This window comes from Lepidothrix coronata, unplaced genomic scaffold, assembly GCF_001604755.1.
Source record: "Lepidothrix coronata isolate B3197 unplaced genomic scaffold, Lepidothrix_coronata-1.0 Scaffold22, whole genome shotgun sequence".
Lineage (NCBI taxonomy): Eukaryota > Metazoa > Chordata > Aves > Passeriformes > Pipridae > Lepidothrix > Lepidothrix coronata.
In genome coordinates, this window is record NW_016690202.1 from 6,566,364 (window position 1) to 6,590,476 (window position 24,113).

Genomic DNA, 24,113 nt, shown 5'->3' on the forward strand with positions numbered 1-24,113 from the left:
GGAAAACCAAACCTGGTCATTCACATTAATTGTTAATGGCATGTGAGAATATAAGAATGTTTATTCCAGTAAGGTTATTTTGAAGGGAAAAAGGGAGAAGCCAGGAAAAAAAGATATACAGAGACACAGATCTAACAAAATAAAAATGGAGACAATGACAAGAAACAGCGTCACCAATCACACCGATTGATGGGCTATCAAGAAACTGCATATGCCCCTTGCAGGAAGATCAACCTGGACTTTGAACCTGATATGATTATAAACCAGGGGAGATCTTGGGAGACTGGGCTGGGAGGGGTGAGGAAATTGGTAGAGCTATACAAATCCATGAAGGGATGCGCAGAGGAAGGGGGAGCTGCAAGGATGGCTGCAAGAGGTCACAGCCTGTCTGTCTGGTGCAATCTGCTGCGGGGTGAATGTCTGTATCCTCCTCAAATCCAGTGCATGTGGGGGGTAGTGTGTGTGTATTCACTACTAAACTTCAAGCCAGACTAGCAAGTAAGCAGGAGGGCTTGGGGTCTGGGCTGGTAGAACAGGTGGACTTGTGAGGGTGGGGTGCCTGTGGGACAAAGATGTGAATGCCCAGTTTCATACTGAGCATCAAGCTAGACCAGACAGTGAGCAGGGGATGCATGAAGTGGATAAGATGGCTGAGGATGCAGGCAGGGGTGCCCGGCAGACAGAAGGGCCATGTTTTGGCAGTGTGGGGCAGCAGGGAGGCCTCTATGAGGGCAGAGGCCAGGAGTTGCCCTGTGCCAGACACAGCTGGCTCCAAAACAGATCCACTGCAGGACATGGTCAAGCCTGTCTGCCGAGCTGGTGATGTCCCGTGGAAAATGCTTCGCAGAAGGGTGTGACAGAACACAGTAAGGACAAAATGTAGGCAAAACAACCCTGTATACACCAAGGTCAGTGAAGGAGGGGAAAGAAGCACTTCAGACACTGGAATGGATTCCCCTGCAACCCATGATCAAGCAGGTTGACCGGCTCCCATGAAGGACCATGCTGGAACATGGCAGGCTGTGGAGGATGCCATTCTACAGCAGGTGAATATGGCTTGAAAGAAGATGCAGCCCATAAAGAGCCCATAGGAGGGACTCCACACTGGAGCAGAGGGGAGGAATGAACAGCAGAGACTAACTCTTATGAACTGACCTCAATCCCCAGGCCCGATCCCTCCTGTACCACTTGACAGGGGAGGAGTTGGAAGAATTGGGAAGGAAGATGAGCCTTCGAAGAAGGTGGAAATGGGAAAGGGGGGGCAGGTTTAGCTTTTGTATTTGGTTTTCACCATTCTACTCTATTTTTAATTGGCAATAAACGAAATTAATTCTCCCCAAGTGAGTCTGTTTTGCCTGTGACAGTAACTGGTCAGTGATCCCCCTTGTCTGTATCTTGACCCTTGAGCGTTTCTACGCTGTTTTCTCTCCCTGTCCCATTAAGGAAGAGGGGTGACAGATGGGCTGGGTGGGCATATGGCAGCCAGCCAAGGTCAACCCACCATAAAAGTAAATACCACACAAGTCTACTATGTTATCATAGAAATAGTTAAGCACAAAAAGAAATGGCAAACACTTGAATAAAGCAGAATTTTCATCTTGGTCATGTCTGCCCTCTTCAAGTCTACATACGACAGATGCAGACCACAAGCTCTTTTGGTATTATCACAGTAGTAGTTAAGGTAAAAAGCAGGACACAAGCTCATATGGAAAAATTAAGTTCCCAAATCACCTTGATTCAGCTCCTGAATCAAGTTCAAGCTCCTGAATTCCAGTAAATGCTTACCATTGTCTGAGTGATCTTTTTTGGGAACTTCTATATGTTCTGCAGACTCTGATGATTTACCGCATACTACTGCAAAAGATTCTTTGCCAGAATCAACTTCACTTTCATCATTACTCCACAATTCTCTGGTAAATTTATCATGGTCTGGATGTCTTTTAAAGTCATCATAGTCCTTCTTCAATCTAGACCTTGAAAATAACAAAACTAACTTTACTAAAAAACCACACTGTTTTAAACATTATTTTTATTTCTATTTGCTGCCATACAAAAAGTTGGTATAGATTTAATTGCCTGTGCCCCTCAAAAAATTTCAGTGTAGCTCTGTCTGCAAGTCTCTGAAACCTGGAAAATCTGAAGTGACAGTAAGGTCCTTTCCTTTACCAAACTGAATTCTATGTCATTAAGTTATCTAACAATAAGCAAAAACACTGAGTCAAATATGATCATCACTATTTTACTGCATCCATCTTCGGTTTCTTCCTTGGCTTTGCATTGTGACAGAAATACCTACATGGACTTGAATATTAACTGTAACAAGCCTACTCCTTTCTCTGACAGCAACCCCAGCTAGAGAAGTAACTAAATCTTGTTTTTCTTAAATGCATCATGCTGTTGGCCCAGCTATGGGACTGTAATGTAACTTTCTCCTAAGAGAACATTTTCTCATCTCTGTGCCATTAGAACAGCTGTTACTACCACTTCCATAGATTCACGCTCCACTAAAGAATAGGTACATAACAGAAATACATAGCTACTTTACTCATTTGAACACCATTCAGAAACATATCCACTTACCTTGATAGCGCTAAACTGTTACGTTTCCATTGTCCCTTCTTCTAAACCATTGTTTAGATAGGATCTAGTGGCTATTTTAGTGTACAAATACAATGAACTTCAGGATTCAGCTGGTGATTACCAACAAAATACCCAGGAGGATTATTTAGCAAATGAATAAATAAATTATAGCAATTAGCACCTTGTGTGGAATAGAATCTAGATTCTATTCTGGACCTAACCCTTATGACAGTATGAATAAGATCTTAAATTTACCCATTCTTTTGCATTAAAATAACAGTTGCTTGCACTGAGTGCAGCAATGGCCAGCGACTCTCTAAGAGGTGGAGAGGGACAAGCCAAGTATGTCATAGCTCACAGGGCAAGAGCATCACCAGCCAGCACACCTGCCCCTGAATGAGGAAGCAGGGCAGGCCTAGGTGTAATTGGGTTCAACTAAGAGCCCAGACGAACAGCAAGTTCCTGGCGCTGAGGCAGGTCTGAGGTCAGGCTGGGTAATCAATTTAAAGGTTCAGATTAGAACCAGGTCCAGTGACAGCTGCCAGGGTCAGGACCCAGTTGAATGATTTCTGGGCAGTTCTACAGTGATGATGCTGGTAAGTCAGTCTGCGAGTCAGTCCAGATCAGCAAGACCCATGGCCAGGCACAGTAACTGACGTAGCTGAGCTGGAAATTGGCATAGAAACTGGCAGAGATTGAAGGCTGAAATGGGGATCCTGGGCCCATGGACAGGTGGTGTGGATGGAGGGCCACGTGGGGCTGCTAAGGGTCAGTGAGACCTAACTGTTTACTCACAGCTTTGGCACTCTCACTGAGAAAAGACAACACTGAAGCCTGTATGAAGATGCAGTGTGGACAATACTTCAACTCTGTCATTAGGGTTTTGAGCTTGGAGTCTAGGTGTGGAAGAACTATAGAAGGATACCAGGGAACCACTACTGTATTAAAGCTTCTGGATGGAATTCCCTTTTTTCTTTTGAGGAACTTCTGTGGGGTCAGTGAACCGCTGTAATCAGTGGGCACAAGTAACTTTTAGTTTTAAACCTTGCTGCTATTCAAACACCATTCAACATTATTCTCTGTCATAATTTTGAAAAGACCAGAGGACCTTTCAGAAGGGAAAGAAAACAATTTTGACCATAAAGTGTGCTCCTACTAGTTAAAGACAATAAAAAAGGAAGGAAGGAAAACTCCAGACCCTTATTCCATAGTGCGGTATAAGGAGGAAGGAACTCTGCCCAGCCCTCCACAACTCAGAACTGTGTTCAGTTCAGAACTGTTGTTCAGTTAGCAGACATTAGTAGTTCACTGAGATACCCTATAGACACAGCAACGACAGCGAGACTTGTGGTACTGATGTTTACACCACCATAAGCAAATTTTACTCAATTGCTTTTTTCCTTTTACATGATACCTTTCTTCATCACTGTCACTGGTGCTAAAGAGCTGCCTAGAAGCTGCACAATGAACCAGATCAAGACACTGACCTAGAATCCTCCACCCATCTTTCTTTCCTCCGCATGATTTAGAAACATTGTTTTTCAGATGGAGCTGTTCCCTGGTATACTATGTGTATGTCCAAACAGTTATGTCATGGAAATACTCAGCATCATAGAATAAACTAGGGTTACAGCCTAAAACATAAATACTAAGAAATATGAATTGAATTAATTAATCCCAGAAGTTATCTTGCACTCTAAGTGCATGGTTCTCTAGCTATCAGCACACATACTTGTAAGGTCTCAACCATCCAGTTCCAGACTAAAATTTACTCCTATCAGTCATAGCTCATATACAGCAGTGGAACACACTATAAATGACAGTTCTGTATTCTATAGCCACATCAACACAGCATGGGCAACAAACAGGAGGACATAGAAGCCACTGTGCTGCTGGAAAGTTATGGTCTTGTTGCCTTACTGAAGCTCCTGACTGGAGCTAGTCTCACTCCTGACTGGAGTGAGACTATCAATGGCTATAGGCTGTTCAGAAGAGACAGGGGAGGAAGGAGAGACAGAGGGGCTGCTCTCTACATCAGGAGGTGGTTTGAGTGTGAAGAGCTGCCTCTGAAAAACAGCCACCAGCAGGTTGAAAGCCTGTGTGTAAGAATCAGAGATCAAGGCAACAAAGGGAACCTTGTGGTTGGTTTTTATTACAGGCCCCTGACTAAGGGTTGCCTATTGACAAAGCTTTCCTGCTCCAGCTACAGGAGGCATCGTGCCCGCAGGCTCTTGTGACAGCAGCCCTGCCAGAGAGGATGTGATACTGGACATGATGAGCACCAAATAAATGAGCTAATCTGCGACATCAAGACCTGGGCTGTAGAGATCATGCATCAGTGGAATTTGCAGTCCTGAGGGATATGAGTCAGGTAAAGTTAGGCCCCTAAACTTATGGAAAGCAAAGTTCCAGCTCTTCAAGGAGATAGTCAACGGGATCACTTAGGAAACTGCCCTTGCCCTCAGGGATAAGGAAGCAGATCAGAGCTGGCGTATCTTTAAGGAAGTCTTTCATAGAGCACACAAGCTGGCAATACCCATGGGCAAGAAATCAGGTAAGGAAGGCAAGAGATCAGCATGGGTGAGTTGGGAACTGGTGGTCAGACTGAAGGGCAAGAAGGAAATGCACAGGCAGAGGAAACAGGAACAGGTACTCTGGGAAGAGTATAGAGGTGAAGCTTGGTTCTTTAGGAATGGGTGAGGCAGGCCAAGACAAATCTGGAACTTAACATGACAAGGGATGTAAAGAATAACGGGAAGGGCTTCTACAGATATGTTAACCAGAAAAGGAAGGTCAAAGGAGGTGTACCCCCTCTGATAAACAAGGCTGAAAAACTGCAGCATTGAGAAGGCTGAGGTACTCAACAACTTTTTGCCTCAGCCTTCAATGGCCGACTCTCTTCCCTCACCTCCTGAGTGGATGGACAGCAGGAAGGGGACTGAGGGAGCAAAGTCCCTTCCACTGTAAGCAAAGATCAGATTCATGACCATTTGAAGAATCTGAATGTACAGAAGTCTGTTGGACCCAATGAGATGCACCCCAGAGTACTGAGAGAACTGGCTGATGTAGTTGCTGAGACACTCTCCACGATACTTGAAAAGCCATGGCAATTAGTTGAAGTCCCAGGTGACTGGAAAAGGGGAAACATTGTACCCATCTTTAAAAAGGTTGAAAGGAGGACTCGGGGAACTACTGACCTGTCAACCTCTCCTCTGTGCCTGGAATCATCATTGCACAGACCCTACTAGAAGCTCTGCTAAGGCGTTTTAAGGACAGGGAGGTGATCTGGGACAACCAGCACAGCTTCACCAGAGGCAAGTCCTGCTTGACCGAGTGGCTTTCCACAACGGAATGACTACAGCAGCGGAAAAGAGAAGGGCTATAGATGTCATTCATATGGAATTCTGTAAAGCCCTTGACATGATCCCCCACAACATCCTTCTCTGTAAACTGGAGAGAGAGGTTTGAGGAGTGGATTGTTAGGTGGATAAGAAAGTGGTTGGACAGTGGCATCAGTGACCAGTGGTGTTTCTCATGGGTCCGTACTGGGCTCAGTGCTATTTAAATCTTCATTAATTACATAGATGAAGGGATTGAGTGCGCCCTCAGTAAATTTGCAGAAGACACCACGCTGAAGGGTGCGATTGCCACACCTCAAGGACAGGATGCCATCCAGAGGGACATGGACAAGCTTGAGAAGTGGGTCCATGGGAATCTCATGAGATTTAAAAAGACTAAGTGCAAACTGCTACACCTGGGTTGGGGTAACCCCCAGTATCAATACAGGCTGGGGGGAAAAGGGACTGAGAGCAGTCCTGAGGAGAAGGACTTGAGGGTGCTAGTAGATGAGAGGCTGGACATTATCCAGCAATGTGCACTCGAAGCACAGAAAGACAATTGTATCCTGGGCTGCATTAAAAGCAGCATGGCCAGCAGGTCTAGGGAGGTGATTCTGTCCCTCTGCTCTGCTCTGGTGAGATCCCACCTGGAGCACTGTATCCAGTTCCGGGGTCCTCAGCACAGGAAGGACATCGACCTGTTGGACCAAGTCCAGAGCAGGCCACCAAGATGATTAGAGGATTAGAGCACTTCTCTTATGAGGAAAGACTACGAGGATTGAGATTGTTCAGCCTGGAAAAGGCTTTCGGGTGACCTAACTGCAGCCTTCCAGGACCTGAGGGAAGCTTACAAGAAAGATGGAGAGAGACTTTTTACAAGAGCATGTAGTGACAGGGAATAGTTTCAAACTGAAAGAGAGTAGGCATAGATTGGATATTAGGAAGAAATTCTGTAGTGTGATGCCCATGAGGCACTGGAGCAGGTTGCCCAAAGAAGCTGTGGATACCCCATCCCTGGAAGTGTTCAAGACCAGGTTGGATGGGGCTGTGAGCTCCCCCATGGCAGGGGCGTGGGAACTAGATGATTTTTAAGGTCCCTTGCAACCCAAACCATTCTATGATTCTGTGATTCACTAAACAAGAACTAATACTGGGCATCAAACCATTCCACACCAGAATTTACAAAAACGATAAAACTGGAAACTCCGTGTACTGGAAAATTAAATCCTTCCTAATAGTAATACTATCTGCCTTATTTCCAGAAGGAATCTAAATTGTAAAAATGAACAGCCAAGGAAAATGAACAGAAATGTGAATAGAAACAAATAGAAAAAACCCAAAACTTGTACTTGGGTCAATTGTTTAAAGCAAAATGCTCAACAATATCCTAAATTTCCAAACAAGAATTTTAGTTCATTCATGATATCCATTAAATGAGCTACTAAGGAACCAAAATCTTAGTATTTCTATCTGTTTACTGTCTTTAGTGTTATGTTACTGTGGTTTTTAAAGTATAATACCTTTTACACTTTTCAGCATTAGTTTTGCACCACATAGCTGTAAGTTTATACTCAACATTTAAGCAGCTGCCTAACTTTTGCTCTCCTTTGTCACGGAGTTCAAGCTTTTAATCATTATTTGTTCTTTAACTGTCTATGTGGCAAAAATAAGGTCTGACTATAGCAACAGCTATATGGCTGACAAACAAGAACAGCACCAAGCCTGAAGACAATACCTAATCTCTCCATGATTTATAATCAGGATAGCATCTTCACTGTTACTACTTGCCCTTACTAGATTTAAATCTGCCACTCTGACATGCCTCATTCCAGATGCATTTCTAATTTGCAGGGTTACCAAGACCTCAAAACAATGCTTCAAGAATTGCTCTGTGGAGAATTCATTAACAGCCAATTTAGGTAAGTTTAGGAAGCACTCAGAGTATTCTAAGAAGCCCTAGTATAGTTTTATAGAGAAAGGTTTTCAGCCTCTCTTAACCAAATAAGCAGCAGTACAAATCCTAGCTGTATTGTGATAGACTATTTACAGGCATGCTTAGGGTTTCTAGAACATTTTGGATGAAAACCCATTAGAGGGTAAACTCAATTTTATTTAAAGATGATAGGTCTGGAATATAAAATACTTCTTCCAATTAAAGTACTACCAGTGCCTCATGCCTCTCCTCAAAGTATTTTCAATTAACTTATTTGAGAGAAGCCTATTCATTGATTAGTTTAAAAGGTGAATTTTGTTCCATGTTTCATCTCATGCACCACTGTTAAAAAAAAAGCAGCTAATTACCTGTTTCTTTGAAATGCTTTAATTAGCTTTGGTTCCCATGGTAACAGTTCATTAAGCAGTCGTAACAACGTACCATGCAATTCCTTTACTGCTTGCTTCCGGTGGTACCATCTTCCCTGAAAACATAAATTCCATTTATTTATCATTGTGTTAGACCCGAATCTTGTTAGATTTTATTAGTACTACAATAATCCTGGTACACTAATACAGTATATGAGGAAAATAACTGGAAGAAAATAGCAAGAAGTTTTAGAGTTACCTCTACACTTAAGCTATGTAAGACATTAATACTTTAACTTTTTTTTTTAACTAGAGAGATATAATGTCCCAGTTAAAAAAGCAATACTGCAAGTATGCTAATTTTTATAGCTCAAACTTAAAACTGAAGCAGGATCCTGCAAACGCACTATGTGTTTAAAATCACTTAAATGAGTAACTAGCATAGGTAGTAATTCATTCAGGTCAGGGAAATCAACCACATTTTAACTTTTCACAATCAGAAAATCTTACCATAATCTCAATTAAGAGAAGTGGTATAAATTCTATCATTTTATTTGCAAAAAAAAAAAACAAACAACTGTAATTTTCAGGGATAAAACCTCCACAATTTTTGCATTACATTTTATTTAAAGTTCTAGATAAAGGGTTTTTTTAAAAGAAAAGTTTTGCAAATTGATCTTTTATGAAGCAACAGACTATGCAGCAAAGACCAGTTTTCCCATGTAAAATCTTTAAGGTTTTAATTTAAATGTATAATTAAAAATGGTGTTATTTTCAAAATCAATATATGTAATCTTATAATCTTTCACGAAAAATCAATGTTTTCTTAAATCAGGAAAGTCTGAATGACGATTAAAGACACTGGGAAATGACAACCATGGCAGCCACGGTGCTGCAGAACTCACCCCTTAACACTCATAGATATCCCTAGTAAATATTTCTTCCCAAAACTTTATTCTGTAGTTCATCAGCTAAAAGACTGAACAGTACATATATATGTAACTGCTATAAAAGAGAAGTGGTGTACTCTAGTACTTCTCCCACTCTTGTGTGTTTTATGTAAATGAGGATTTTAGTTCTTGACTTGTCAGAGAGGATGTAAGACAATAAAGGGACTAGGGTTCTGCAAGTAAAAAAAGCAAGACTTGGGGACTTACTTATTTCATATACATATTTAGCTTTTCATAGCTCTTATATCCTTTACAGCTTCCTGTGGTCTAGCACACAAAGAAATGTAAGGCAGGAAAACCTGGATAAAGCTTGACATAGCTGCCTTTCAGTAGTCTACAAGAATGATCTTCCTAAGGACTTTTTACACATTTCAGCAGATCCCTCCAATGTACAGCAAGATCAGCTTGTTTGAAGACCAGATATCTATTTTTTATGAACAATCATTTACATGTTACATAACAAAACAAATAGTTACTCCTTCATTCTTAAATTAAAATTATAAAAGCAAAGATTTTAAGTAGGATATTATATTACATTACCACATTATGATCACTGTTGAACACACAGACAAGCCAGCAAACTGTATTTTAATTTCCTTCACTTATGGCCAGTCACATTTGCACATGTAACGCACTGCAGCATAAAACCTGTCACTAGCCACAGAAAACAGCCCTGTGCTCACTGTAGCCTACTGGGGCATCTGATATCATCTCCTAATGTCAGTAATCAACAGAATTAATTGTTAACATACGAATATTATGTGCACAGATTTTTCTTGTAAGAGATACAAAACATTTCATAGACAGTTTTAAAAGGATGAATTTATATACCACAGAGTACTAGTGGATTGTCTCAAAACAAAAATCAAATAGCAAAAATAAACAATACCACTACTATTATGATACAGAAATTCTGTACATGCAGTTGATATAGCAAAGAAGGGGATGTGTGAAAATGTAGCATTAAAAAGATATGAAAAATCACTACAAAGTAAAAACGTGAAATTATTAATTTCTAAGACTAACTGGTCTTTAATTAAGCCAAGATTGCGGCTTACATAGAAAAAAAAGAGTATTTATGAGACATAAATATCAGCAGACTGAGTAAATGAAGTGGTAAATGTATCAGGCAGCCAGATACAAGTAGAACATTTAGTCAAGGACAGACTTCAAGGCTTTATTGGCTTCATTAACACTTCACAGAAGAACAAGTATGAACAAATGTAAGTTACTTTTCTCCTTGATTACAAAAATGAACAAAAAACCTAACCAATCCCTGCACCCTGAATTCTAGAGCTAGCTACAGTTGGAGGCCTGTTCCTAGTAAGTGTCCTCCATGGTTCAACACCAGTCCAGCATTAAGTTAATCATCAATGACTTGGATGACAGGATAGAGGCCTCCTCAGCCAATTTGCTGAGGACACAAAGTTGGGAGGAGTGACCAATACTCCAGGGGGTTGTGCAGACCTTCAGAAAGATCTTGACAGGTTGGAAAGATGGGCAGAGAAGAACTGTCTGAAATTCAACAAAGCAAATGCAGGGTCCTGCACCTGGGGAGGAATAATCTCAGGCACCAGTACAGGCTGGGGGCTGACTCGCTGGAGAGCAGCTCTGCAGAGAAGGACCTGGGGTTCTGGTGAAAAACAAGCTGTCCATGAGCCAGCAGTGTGTCCTTGTGGCCCGGAAGGCCAATGGTGTCCTGGAGTGCATTAGGAAGAGCACTGACAGCAGGTTGAGAGAGGTGATCCTGTCCTTCCACTCAGCTCTAGGGAGGCCACATCTGAAGTGCTGTGTCCAGCTCTGGGCTCCTCAGTACAACAGAGACTGGAGCTCCTGTAGCAAGTCCAGTGGAGGGTGACGAAGATGAGGGGACTGGAGCATCTCTTATGAGGAAAGCTGAGGGAGGTGGGCATGTTCAGCCTTGAGAAGAGATGACTGAGAGGGGATGTCCAAGGCTTATAAGGGAGGGTGCCAAGAGGATGAAGCCAGGCCCTTCTTGGTGGTGCCAAGCAACAGGACAACAGGCAATGGGCAGAAACCGATGCACAGGAAGTTCTGCCTGAACATGAGGAAGAATTTCTTTACTGTGTGGGTGACTGAGTACTGGAACAGATTGCCCAGAAAGGTGGAGTCTCTCTCACTGGAGATATTCAAGAACGGTCTGGACACAATCATGTGCAATGTGCTCTGGGGTGACTCTGCTTGAGCAGAGAGGTTGGACCAGATGACCCACTGTGGTCCCTTCCAACCTGACCCATTCTGTGAATCTGTGAAATATAGTATCCACTGGATATAGTTTCTGGAAAACTCTACATTTTAATGTAAATTTTATAGCAACACAATTTTTAAAAATGTAAATTATTTCCCTTTATCCCAATTATTCATCTTTCCTACTTGGGTTTTGGAGTTGACAATAAACCTGTTAATGGAAACACAGACAAATTTAAGCCATGAGAAGAACCTTCTCTCCTCAGAAATAGTAAGGACAGAACAAATATAGGTCAAATGACATACTTCTAAATTGTGGTTCAGTTGATTTTCCATGCAAATATGTAAGATCTCTGCAAAGGCCAGATGCTGTAATTCCTTAAAAAGAGATATGATTCCAGGTGCTTTGATTTCTACCAGTGCCAAAATCACTGGTAGAAAATCACTTCCCTGGTCCTGCTGGAGACACTATTTCTGACGCAGGCCTGGATGCCATCGGCTGCCTCAGCCACCTGGATACACCACTGGCTCATGTTCAGCCATGGTTGACCAGCAACTCCAGGTCCTTTTTTTACTGGACACTTTCAGCTACTCCTCCCCCAGCTTGTAGCGCTGTCTGGGGTTTCTGTGACCCAAGTGCAGGACAGGGCACTTGGCCTTGTTGAACCACACAGCATTGGCCTTGGCCCATTGATCCAGTCTGTCCAGATCCCTCCAGAGAGCCTTCCTACCCTCCAGCAGATCAACACTCCTGCCCAGCTTGGTGTTGTCTCTGAAATGGCTGAGGATGCCCTTGCCCAGATAATTCAGAATGATATTAAACAGAATTTAGTTACCACCTTGTTCCAGGTAGTAGACAACCAAAACATTACTTTTTTTTTGAAACACAATATAGGGTATTAACAACATGAAAACAAGAGAAAAGAAGGCCTAGACAGAGGACAAGTATAAAATGTGACTTTGAGCTGTGTCAAGTTACAAGTAAATTTTAAAAATGCAAACATAATAAAAATACTTTTTAGAAACATGCTGAATGTTTCCATATAAACACAAAGAGATATTCAACACATTCTCAACTGAAAACTTACCTTTTAAAACAAGGTTTCTGACATCCAGAGCAGCCAGGAAATGCTGACTCCACTCTCTGTGACTGATGCCCCAACATACACTATGCTGGCATACTCATCATTGAATCCCAAAGCAGACTGGAGCCAGGATATTGATATATGGTATAAGGACTGAACTTTATATGGGAGTTTTTGTTTTGTTTTTAAATAAACACACACACACAACACCACAATATTTTGTAGTTTTATAAGATTTTCTGTCATCTTTACTTTATATTCCAGGGACATAAAGTAAAGAAAATTAGTAACCTTATAAAACCACGTAATATTGTTGAAAAGGGGTGGTGGTGGAGGGAAAAAACTTACCCTTAATAGGCCTGCTCCATTCTGCAGCGGGGTTCTGTGGTATGTGTGACATCACCAGTCTAGTGTTTTCTAGTGATGTCACACAGAGAGGGAGTTGGTGATCTCCAGCTGCTTTGGACATAAGATACCTGAAGAACAGAGATCAATAACTTCTTCAATTCAGATATGGACTAACACCAAATGTTCTTAATATCGAATTTGTGGGCCAAATACTAGAATTTCAGACACTTCGAATTTTAACTGAATAAGAATGCATGATGAGAGTCTGTATTCATACTATGCAAATTCATCTATTATTGGAAGTGTTTTAATTTTGAAAATGTTTTGTACAGTAAAAGTTCCTGAAAATCAGTACCTTGTATTTTACCTTCAGCAACATCATTCTGAATATAATAAATATATATCAACAGCTAACCTCTGATGTTATTTGAAGACTGGGACTAAATATAGTCAGGAAGAATGACTTGTAGTAAATTATAAAACAAATACACTCATGACATCTCTTAATTTTATTTTTGAGCATTTACTAGCAACTAATGAAAAGTTGTCAGACTTCAGTTTGCACACTCATGACTTAGATATCCGATCACATCAAACTATATCCTAAAATGGTATTTCATACTCTCTTATAGACTGCAAATAAATAAAGTAAAACAAACAACCAACAACAAAACCACAACAAACTTCTTGCTACCAAGACTGTCTTTGTCTCCTGATTTAGTTCACTACTATGAAATGGCTTTTTGTTCAGATGTTTAGATATGTGTTCTAATTTTACTTAGGCAAAACTACTACAAAATCATCATTGTGTTGGTCCATCCACCATGTTTTTTTAAATATATAAACTACCAAAAGACAGGAGAAAGTTTATTATCAGCATGATCTTACTATTGCTTTGAACCTGATTCAGAACAGTGAAATTATCCAGCACTGAATTGTCACATTTTACTCCTCATTGGAAGAACTTCTAGTTATTAACTAACTTATACTTCTGTAACTGACGAAGAAACTGGATGGACATAGTATCTGAAACTATTTACAAAAAAAGCTATGTCTTTTAGGTTGTTATGATCTTACTTAACTCCCTCTCATATAGCTGAATATTTTATCTTCTTAATTCTGGATACACAAGTACTTCTCTATTCTTCAGCTGAGCATCTTAAAATCAGCTGTTTTGTTAGAACTGTGTGCTGACAGGAATGCCTTGAATTATTTCTTCAAAGCAACAACTGACCAAAATCCAGAGCACTGTGAAATGTTCTGAATATACAGTAGTATCTCTATAACAAAAATGTTCCAGATTAAATGTATGAGTAGACATTCATCTCTGATGCAGAACCCACACTTTCACATTTGGAACTGTAGAAACATATGTGATGAAAGTGGCTTAAAAAAAGCTTGTTAGCATACATTTATTGGATGCTGAGTCAGCCACACAAAGAAAGGCATGAAAGATCAAGAGAAAAAATCTGTGAAAAAAGTAGCCAATAAAGAGAGAAAACTGGAAGAGCTAAGATAAACCAAAGACTGGGACAAAAATATTGAAAGCTTTTGAGATAAGCCAAAGTCAGAAATACGAGATAAGACAAATTAAATACTTCGGAGAAGATTTAAAAAACTGAAGCCTCAAATTGGCGTTATTCATTCATATTATACAATTAAATATTAGAGAAGCTCCACATCTTCAATGTACAGGAAGCTGCATGGATGTAAATGTGTAAATTTCAGTCTCAAAATTCAACATTTTGGGCTCATATTAGTGTTTTCAAGAGATGCAGGGAAGCCACAGAGAAGCACTAACCAACTATTTAGAAATTACTAAAGTACCAAACAAATTTTTGGGATAAAGAATGGAAAAAGAGAATATATTACATATACTAAAGATGAAGATGCATAGTAACATAGAACCTAGGCTTAAATAAAAAGAAAATATTCCAGTTGCAAGACTTGAAGTAAGTCTATTAAAATCCTAAATTCTAAGTATTTATAGAAATCTCTTTGAAGTGCAACCCTGCAGTTTAAACCTCCTAGCATCTGTGCATACACAGATTCCTCAGTCTATAGTATTTTTTGTTTGTGTGTACGTTTATGTAAACATAGTAATGCTGAAGAAAACAAGTATAACCGAAACCTCTTTACATGCAAAAGTCTCAAGCATGGTACATATTTTACTGGGGAGGGAGGAAGAAGTCAGGAGAAGAGGAGGGAGGAATTGGGAGAAGGAAGTCAACCTCCTCATAAAAATGGAAGAAGATTTAATCCAATAATACAAACGTTTCATTTGGGGCCCAAATGAGCAGACACAGTAACTTTTTCCATTTTATTGTTTGTAAACTTGAGATCTGATTCACTAAAAAATCAGTAAGAGCCCTAACCTATTTCTGATCGTTACATGAATTTCTACTGAAGGGAAGTTCTTCTTGGAAGTCCTGTAGAGTCTTGTCTAAACAGTCTTCCTGGCAAATATTTTCAAACATACAACAGTATTTCCCATTTTTTCACTGAACAGAGAGGAGTATTTTATAAACTTCTTTAAATAAATGAACCATTTTGCATTATTTTTGTCATATATTAATATATTTTAAAATAAAATGTAGTAAATCAATTAAAAAATCCAGAAAACAGTCTCTTAGTTTAGATACTTAAACCTTGTACAAACAAATTTAACAGCAGCTTGTTTAGAGCGTCAAAAAAACCAGATGGAAAATATTATGTTCCATCCTGGATCAATGTATTCCTTTGACTATCCTCATAAATTAATTTATGTCCGAAGTTCTAAATATTTCTGACCTGAACCAGTGGGTTTTTCTCTCTGAATTTTCAGATGCTGTCTGAAATATGTATTTTTTCAGCAGATATGACTTGAAGCTGCAGAAAACCTCAGCTTGCTTTCAGCCCTTCTGACTCACCTGCCTAAAACATACATCCACTCCCAAAGATAGACAAAAGACATTCACTTGTCCTGGGACTGTCTAAATCAACTGTCTAACCTCCAGGAAAAATAGCAGAACTGAAAACCTTCATAAGAGAGGTTTTTACTTTTTTTGTTACAAAGTCAAGAACATCAGGGTGTTACAGACCTCCATAAACAATAAAATCTTCAATGCATTTTTTCCAAACCCTAATTAGTTCTTAAAGTGGCTGGTGTCCTTTGACTAAGTAATTCTCCTTTCTTTAACCTTTGTCTGACTTTTTTCTCTCTATAGGGAGAGAGTGGTCTCCTTCTCAGGAAAGTAATGCCCTTTATCCATTTAACCTTCTCAACTTAGCTATGGGAATCCTGGGCTCCAGCCTCCCTTCTAACTCCCTGGACAGCAATTCATTTACTGGTCATACTTGTAGGGAATGATTCCAATCCAATGGTCCTACCAAAATAAAGTCTTGCATTACAGTAAATAAGAAATCTTTCAATGTTCATGTTCAAATTTTACATAAAAACATGCTTACTACAAAGTCAGCTTGCAAAATGGCATCTGCAAAAAAAGCCCGAGGTTCACTGTTTTATACAAGTACCTGCAGTCCTGGCACTTTCATACTACACAATGTCAAGAAGGGTTTGAAAAAAAAAATAAAAATTTTTGCTATGGTATGCAATAGTAAAGTATATACAAATGATCTACAAAATAGCTTAATTAACAGTTTCACACACACAAAGCAAAATTATTTCAGATCACAAGAGAAGCTGATTATCTGCAAGGCAGTGAGAAGATTTCCACTCATGCTGCAACTCCCACTGATTTGACCAGACACAGAAAACCTATGGAAAAATGGGATCCAAAATGTCAGAAGCTCATAGTTGTTATCTTGCATACTGATAGGACAGGAGGTGCTACTTTACCATCTCTTCTCATAAAAGAAATTTCATATATTAGATAGCAGTCTCTATGTTATCCTAAATATACTGGCAAAATGCTTCACTATCACGTTTGACAAAATTATTTTTTCAGCAATACCACTCCAAGTGTGGAATTAGGCTACTTTGCATGCCTTGATCGATTTGATAGTTATAGCAAATTTCTAAGACCTCACATTCAATTGAACAGTCATGCATATTATATATACAGTCTAAATTTTCAGCAAATAAGAGGTAAAAATGCAATAAAATCTCAAAAGAATTTTTAGCCAGTATGTTCTACTTCAGGTTTATAATTGTCTACTCACTGCTTGTAATTTAACCCACGTAATTTAACACATTTTTTTTCTATTAATTCAATTTTTACTGCCATTTTTAGTCATACTATTTTAAAATTAAAGGATTCTAGCTTAGACATTCCTTAGGGAACCATTCTCTTTCCTGTCACTAGACAGTGCACAGAACATTAAACACAAGTCCTTTAAGTCCTGCTTTCTGCATCTTTCACTTTCTGATTTCCTGTCAGGCACTCAAACAGTAAATCTCACTAATTTGACTTATCTCCCTCTGGATATGTAATATATAGTAGATACATTACATATAATACATAGAACTGTTTAGCAGCTGAAGGTATAGACTTTTTAGAGCACTTCTGATAGTAATATCACACACAACTTCACTTGTCACAAAAAGGCACTTTTCCTGTCCAAATCAGTCCCACTTTCCCCACAGATGCTCAATCCTGTTCTTACAATGACTCCTCAGACTCTGGCAGAATACAAGCACAGGTATTTGTGCAACTGCATGATAAATTGCACTAGAAAACTGATCTGGCTTAAAAAAACTCAGCAGCAGAAAAAGGGTAGTTAGGTTTATCACAGACTAACTCTCTCACCACGCAGCTGAATAAAGAATTTTGCTAGCTTCTCTCATGGGGTGGAACAGAAAAGAGAAGCTTCCAGAGACACAGAGAGTAGGAACTACTTATTTGGCAGCAGTTTTGGCTTATGTCAGTTGAAAGCATATGTGAAACTGCAGTGTCACTTCAGAACTGTGGCTGGAGTTCAAGAGCAGAGTTGAACTCTGTTCAAAATTAAAGAACTGAGGTCAAATTTTATTCTCTCTAAACAGTTACAGTGAACTAGCACAAAGCAAATCTCAAAATTGGTACAACAAACTCACCAGTAATCAATCAAAAGTGTAAGATTTTTTAAAAGGAAAAATAATACTCATAACTAATTCAAAAGACAATTCAGTGTACAAGAGTACAGAAACAAACTGTTTTAATTAACGAAGCAGATTTATTACTTCATTGTTGTGGAAGAAGCTTGTTGAAATGTCCACACTTAAAATTACCCATGGCTTTCCATTACATAACCCTGTTCTAATTTGATTTTAACTTGCCAAACAAAAACCTGTCATGTCATTCGTTGTCTCAAGCTGATGTTCTGAAACGTGTCAGATACAACCAGTCCAACTACCTATAAAAAATGAGGGAAAATAGTAAGTTTATTCATGTTAAAAAAGTGTTACAGCTCAGCTCTCTCATTATAGTCTCCACTAATTCCAAGTTCTGGAGAAGGAATTCTTTTTACGTACTCTAGAATGGTCTTCTAGGAAACAAAAGCGAGGTTAGGACTAAGAAAAGGTTATATTTAAAAGTGTTACTATCAGTTAGACAAGCTGTATTTCTAATATGCTTTAGTAATTAACATAACATTAAAGCTTGCCTTGACAATTTTTCTCAGTAGCATGTGCTAGCAACTCCTAAAACTGGAATTACCAAGGAGGTTAGCCATGAAGAAGATTCCTATGGCTTTACTCAGGTCACTGTTGCAAACAAAAATCAATAAAGTTACCATGAAGTAGTAACAACATCACCATTCTGGGTCGAAACAAGAAAAAAGTCCATGAACAGCATGTATAAATACCATCATATTAAAATAAGCTTTCACATTAGATCCTACTTCCATTAGCAAATTAAAACAATGTCTTACTTAATAGTCAGAAAAACCGAACAAATTTGATTCTAGATGCTTCTGAAACTGCCACTGTCATTTGATCAGAGATGAAGAATAAAAATCTGGTTTTTCTCCAATTTTTCACCTATCTAACAAAATTACACATGGTGTTAGACGTCAAAAGTGACATCCTAATGACTTTCCTTACAAACTGAAACCTAATTTTAACATGTCAAATTTATGATTATTCATCTAATTTAACATCTTTCTATTTGAAACTTCCCTAATAAGTATGTTTTTAAAAATCAGTATTTCACTTTACTGTTTCCTCATAACCACTTCTTCAGCAATTAATCCTAACCCTTTTCCTTTCTGTAAAATTTCTAACAACACAAGTGTTTAGAGACCCAGAATCACGATCCGATAGGTCTATACAAGCACAAGAAAGATTGTCCTTACCTCATAACTTCCGAATGCTGAATCTTAACTCCCCTATACTTCAGTGTTTGGTTTTTTTAAGATGGTGCAATTAGAACTAAACATAGTATTCCTGCTGAAGTCATGCAACTTACTTACATAATGACATTATCAGATTTCAGTTCAAAGAGCAATTATGACATATTTAGCATTTGTCTACCCTTGAAGAAGTCTTGTTCATACAGTTTTACTAGCAGACTAAAAGTGTCACCTACACTAAGATTATTGATATGCTGTAGTATACTCTAATTTTTTTGCTTTTTCTTCTGTTGTTGCCATAACCTTTCTGATAACCTCTTGACATTTTATCATAAAAACCAACTTGCAATTTAGCAACTGCAAAATAATTTCAAGATAAAGCTGTTTTTATTTGCTTGGATATTTTAACAATTATTATGCTAAGTGCCTGCAGAGAAATTTGTCTTTCAGAGTCCTAATTTATATTGCCGCTCTCCTACATCTGTCTCCTCTATTTAAAAAATTTAGGAATAAATTGTTTCTGCATGAGACTGTAGACATTCACTTGAATTAAAAGCAGTCTAGTTTCTAAGGTTTAGAAAAAGCAACATTTTTATCTACCACCTTTTATAGAAATGCCACGGAAATGCCTAGTTCAATAAACAGAACGACAATACAAAAATGCAAGAAGAATAATTCACTAAAAAGGGACATTCATATGAGTACTATTCATGTATTTAAATTTATCTACCCTCTTAATTAAAATCACTGTCTCCTACAAAAGCCAAAACATATTGGATTCTCTTGTCTAACCATTACTCATTCGAGGTTTTCAGCTGCATAGACTGAATGATCCAGCGTACATTGGTAAAATTTGTATCTCAGTCTGACACCAAAAGCCAGATAGCATGCTTTCTGGTACAACCTACTTTAATAAAAATTAAACAAAGCCAATTTTAATAACTTACTTGCAAACAAAAGGAGTTAGGAATCCCAATAACAATGTAAGAGTCAGCTCACTGGAAGTTTTGATCAGCACTGCATAGGCAGATATAAGAATTCTATCCTGTAATTGCTTGTTAGTAAGAATTGTCCTCAGGGCAGAATGTTAACATGTTTAATAGAAATGAACTACTCCTTCTAAGACATTGCCACTATCCAAATTTATTTTGGCAGTGAAAAGTGTTAACATAGTTACTGAATTCACTTCTAAAAACATTGAGAACAGAGCACTACATACAGGAAAGATTAAAATTACAGTCTCTAGGTATCAACCATATGAGGTTTTATGCAGTTATTGAACAGCATAAAAATCTTCAGTTGAGAGGCCTCAGTAAATAACTGGCACTGTTTTATATCCATACAAGAGAAAGCTGTTAATGTCACATACCGATTTCTTTTTAATGTCCTCCAGATCTTTGAGTTCATTCTCAATCTTTGTGATTAATTCCCTGAGTTCATCAAGATTAGTGCAAATAAGCTAAAAAACAAATGAACACAAACACTCGGTGATGTGGGACTTGGAAAACATACAATGAAGTTAAATAAAATGTAAAAGCACGGTATTACTTAACGCTACCATTTGTTTTTTATTTTCTTACAGCATTTTTAAAAGTAAAAAAAAAAAAGCAGGACTTGTTGAAAGAAAGAAAAGGTAATAAGAAAATAATCTATTCTTCAGACATAAATCATATCTCTGCCTTTAAGCTTCCATTTCAAAATGTAGGTATTTTCTTAAAACTTCTGTGAATGACAACTACCAAATTTATCTCAAGTGCATTAATGAGTTGGAACATCTTTGAGTTCCAAACAACTCCCTGGTGAATTAAAGTATACTAGCTTTGGAGTATGCTGTGCTTATAACATTTCACACTTGTTACAACTTTTTCCTGAACATAACTTTATATGCTGACACAGAGTCTTCTGTTCCTGGAGGTGTTTAAGACACATCTGGTGATATGGTTTAGTGGTTACAGTTGTAGTGCTGGCTGCTGGTTGGACTGGATGATTTTGAAGGACTCTTACAACCTTGCTGATTCTATGATTCTAAGGCAACCTAGTTGTCTATCAGATCTACCTATTTGTGTACGTTTTGAGAAAGGATTATATTTTTCTTATTCCTGTCTTTAGAAATCAGCTTTTTTACATTTCTCCTTTCAGAAAATGGATGCTATCTTTTTGAAAAAACCATCAAGCAAAAGTAATCTGTATATTTTGTCTTATCATCATTTAGGGCAGTTTAAGACTTAATAAAATTAAGGTTAAGACTTGCTTTTTCTGAACACCCTTAGGTGAAAATCTTTTCATTATTACTGAAAACATGTTAAAATAATTTAAGGAAATAAAAAAAAAATTATAATAAAAGAAACCATGCAAAACCCATCCCAGAAAAACTGTTTTTATCATACAAGTGTTAATTATTTTTCCCAAATCAGTAATTCATAACAATATAGTTTTACATCAAATTCATGTGCAATTTTAGATTTGTAGCAAAGACATTAAAAAGAGCCTTTGTTTCACTATTAAAACACAGAACTGACACTTTTTGCAAAATACATAAATTTCAGAAACCTCTAATCCATACACACCATCGTTTTCATAGCACTTGTGCACATCTGAAGCACTGAGGAACTGAAGTAATTCAAACTAAAGTTTACAGTTTTCACATTTATCAAGTTTAGAATAGCAAATTAATAAGGAAATTGGCACTGTCTTGCCACACGCAATGTATGCAAAATTAACTTGCAAAAGGTATCTCTCTTAAGCCAGGAAACAGAATTACTATGTGTAACTTTACCAGGTTCAACATGCATGGTCTGTCCTGCACTTAAAGTAAGTGTTAAATACATAAGATGTAAACTGAAGCTAAATATTGGCTTTTCTTTGCCTGTCTGGCCTGTGAAGAAATCTATGATACTGTATTATTATGCAAAAAAGTGCAAGTATGTCACATAAAATCCTTGAAAAAAGTCAATAAAGGCATGGATAAAGATTTTCCCTACACAATTATAATCCACTCTTTTGACTAGATACCTGAAAATTCAGTTACTAAGTATTATCACTACTTTTTATTTTCTTCTATGAGATCAATCCAAACTACATCAGTGGGAAAAACAATGCCAATATACTAAGTTGAGTTGTCTTGGGGCTGGGAAAGACAGGCAAGAGTAATCAAATCTTGAAGTCCCAACTTTCATCAGAGGAGGTGTACATGTGAGGCTCATATCTGTGTATCAGTTACTATCTGGTAAAACAAGGAAGGTAACAGCAGCTGACCCTGGAGGATTTATGGTCAAAATTAGTTCAGTATTTGAAATAGTTCAGTACTGTACTGAAAATCACTATAAAAAAAAGGTTCAAGAAAAAATTTCTATTTTGTCATTCACAGTGTGATTTCAGGTGGAGAAATAAAGAAGCACACTGATTGGGAAGAAAGTATTTACAAAACTTCTCTCACACGGCTAACATTTCCCACCGTACAGAACGAAGCCAGCGTTTTGAAGGAAAGATGAAAAGGATAGTAATAACAAAGTGTAGTGTATTTTGTATGATCATTTTGTTATGGAATCTAGATCATATTTCTCCTAATGAGATTTTTATTTATGTTCCCGTGTTCTTTGCTCCTTGTTGTTGTAGCCTGAAAATTAAGTATATTATTAGAAAGTGTTAGACACAGAATTTATGTATTTTATACTAAGCATTTTCAAAGGACTTAAAAAAGGACTTGGTGGAACTAAACAATTCAATTTCCTGTGAACAACACTGCCTTTCTAAATTGTTCTATGTTTTAATGGGTAAGCTAATATGAAGGTAAAAGGAGAGGTATTGATGTTACAACCTAATCATTTTAGATTAGATTAGATTAGATTAGATTAGATTAGATTACATTACATTAAATTCTGATAGCTTACTGGTAGTTTCATACATGGTTCCTGAAGAACATGCCTTCTAATGACCTATCATGAGAAAAATAATCTGAGGAGAAAAAACATTTCCTTTATAAAATGTTAGGCATTATAAATGTTAAAATTAAGTAGTACAATTAACTCCTGAATGTTTCTGTTAATAATGGATTTTAATGTATAATTTTTGTCACTGCACATATTAAAAGACTTATTAACACTAATTTACTCAGTTTTAGTGACAAGTTATGATTTTCGGGTATGGGATCTATACTTAATTACAGAACCTAATCTTATAAAATAAAGTGTCTTATGGTTGGTTTGGGGTTTTTTTTTTTCTACATTTGTAGGCTGCAGGAACATGAACAATATTATACATTTTTATTTATTAATTTTCATTCCAAAAGAACTGATGTTTAGACAAGAATAGCAATATACTTGTGGTTATACCCTTCCTGCATATCTCACAGCGCCTGTATACTTAAGGTGTTTTATCAAATATTTAAAAAATATACTTGTACCTTCAAACAGTTCATAATTTCATAAAGTTTGGCTATCTGTGTATACAGGAAAAGTATACTGAAGCATACATTACTAGATTCCAAAAGTCTTAATATTATTCCAAATATATTCTAACAGTCACACCAATCCTGTCTGTCCTCTTGAAAAAGGCAGGTTAAGTTGTTAAAGAGTTCCCTCATAAGATTAAACTGCTCAATACTAATCAATCTGAGCCTCACCTAAACCAGATATAACTCATAGTTTTGATCAAAAGAGCCAGAAGTATTAAGTTATATTTTAAGTTTTTACACAAATAAATATACACTTAGATAGATATGTAAATGTATGTACATTTTACCTTGATTAGCTAAAAGATTGGGCTAAGTTTTAGACAGACTACTTAAATGCAGTAGTTTAATATTGTAAAAAAAGGATTTCTAACCTAACTATATATATCCATGTCATGCAGGTAATGTGCTAGGAAAAATAAAATTTTTAGACACTGTACCTATTTTTTGGAAATGTTTCAGTCACTACCATTACAATATAGATAAAAGACAGATTACACTTAAATGTCAGTCGTTTCTCAATATTGAGTGTTACTAACAAATTTTATCACCAGAAATTCTACTAGCTCCCTCTGAAACACAT

The 24,113-nt window shown here is 37.7% G+C and overlaps 1 protein-coding gene across 15 annotated transcripts in view; it reads right to left on the reverse strand.

Annotated features, from left to right (window-relative positions):
• The window catches only part of KIAA2026 (KIAA2026 ortholog), an 89,913-nt gene that overhangs the window by 42,463 nt on the left and 23,337 nt on the right, over positions 1–24,113 (reverse strand). For 13 of the 15 annotated variants that reach the window (XR_001873712.1, XR_001873714.1, XR_001873710.1 and 10 more), the window contains 3 exons: positions 20,450–20,539; positions 8,220–8,335; positions 1,786–1,973 (listed from right to left, as the gene is read on the reverse strand). Coding sequence is in view for 6 of the 15 variants with exons in the window: in XM_017808116.1 (XP_017663605.1) it covers positions 1,786–1,973; positions 8,220–8,335; positions 20,450–20,539 (394 nt within the window). In the remaining 9 variants the exon portion in view is untranslated. The remainder of the gene's footprint in view (positions 1–1,785; positions 1,974–8,219; positions 8,336–20,449; positions 20,540–24,113) is intronic. The other 2 variants (XM_017808117.1, XM_017808114.1) reach the window with 2 other exon arrangements.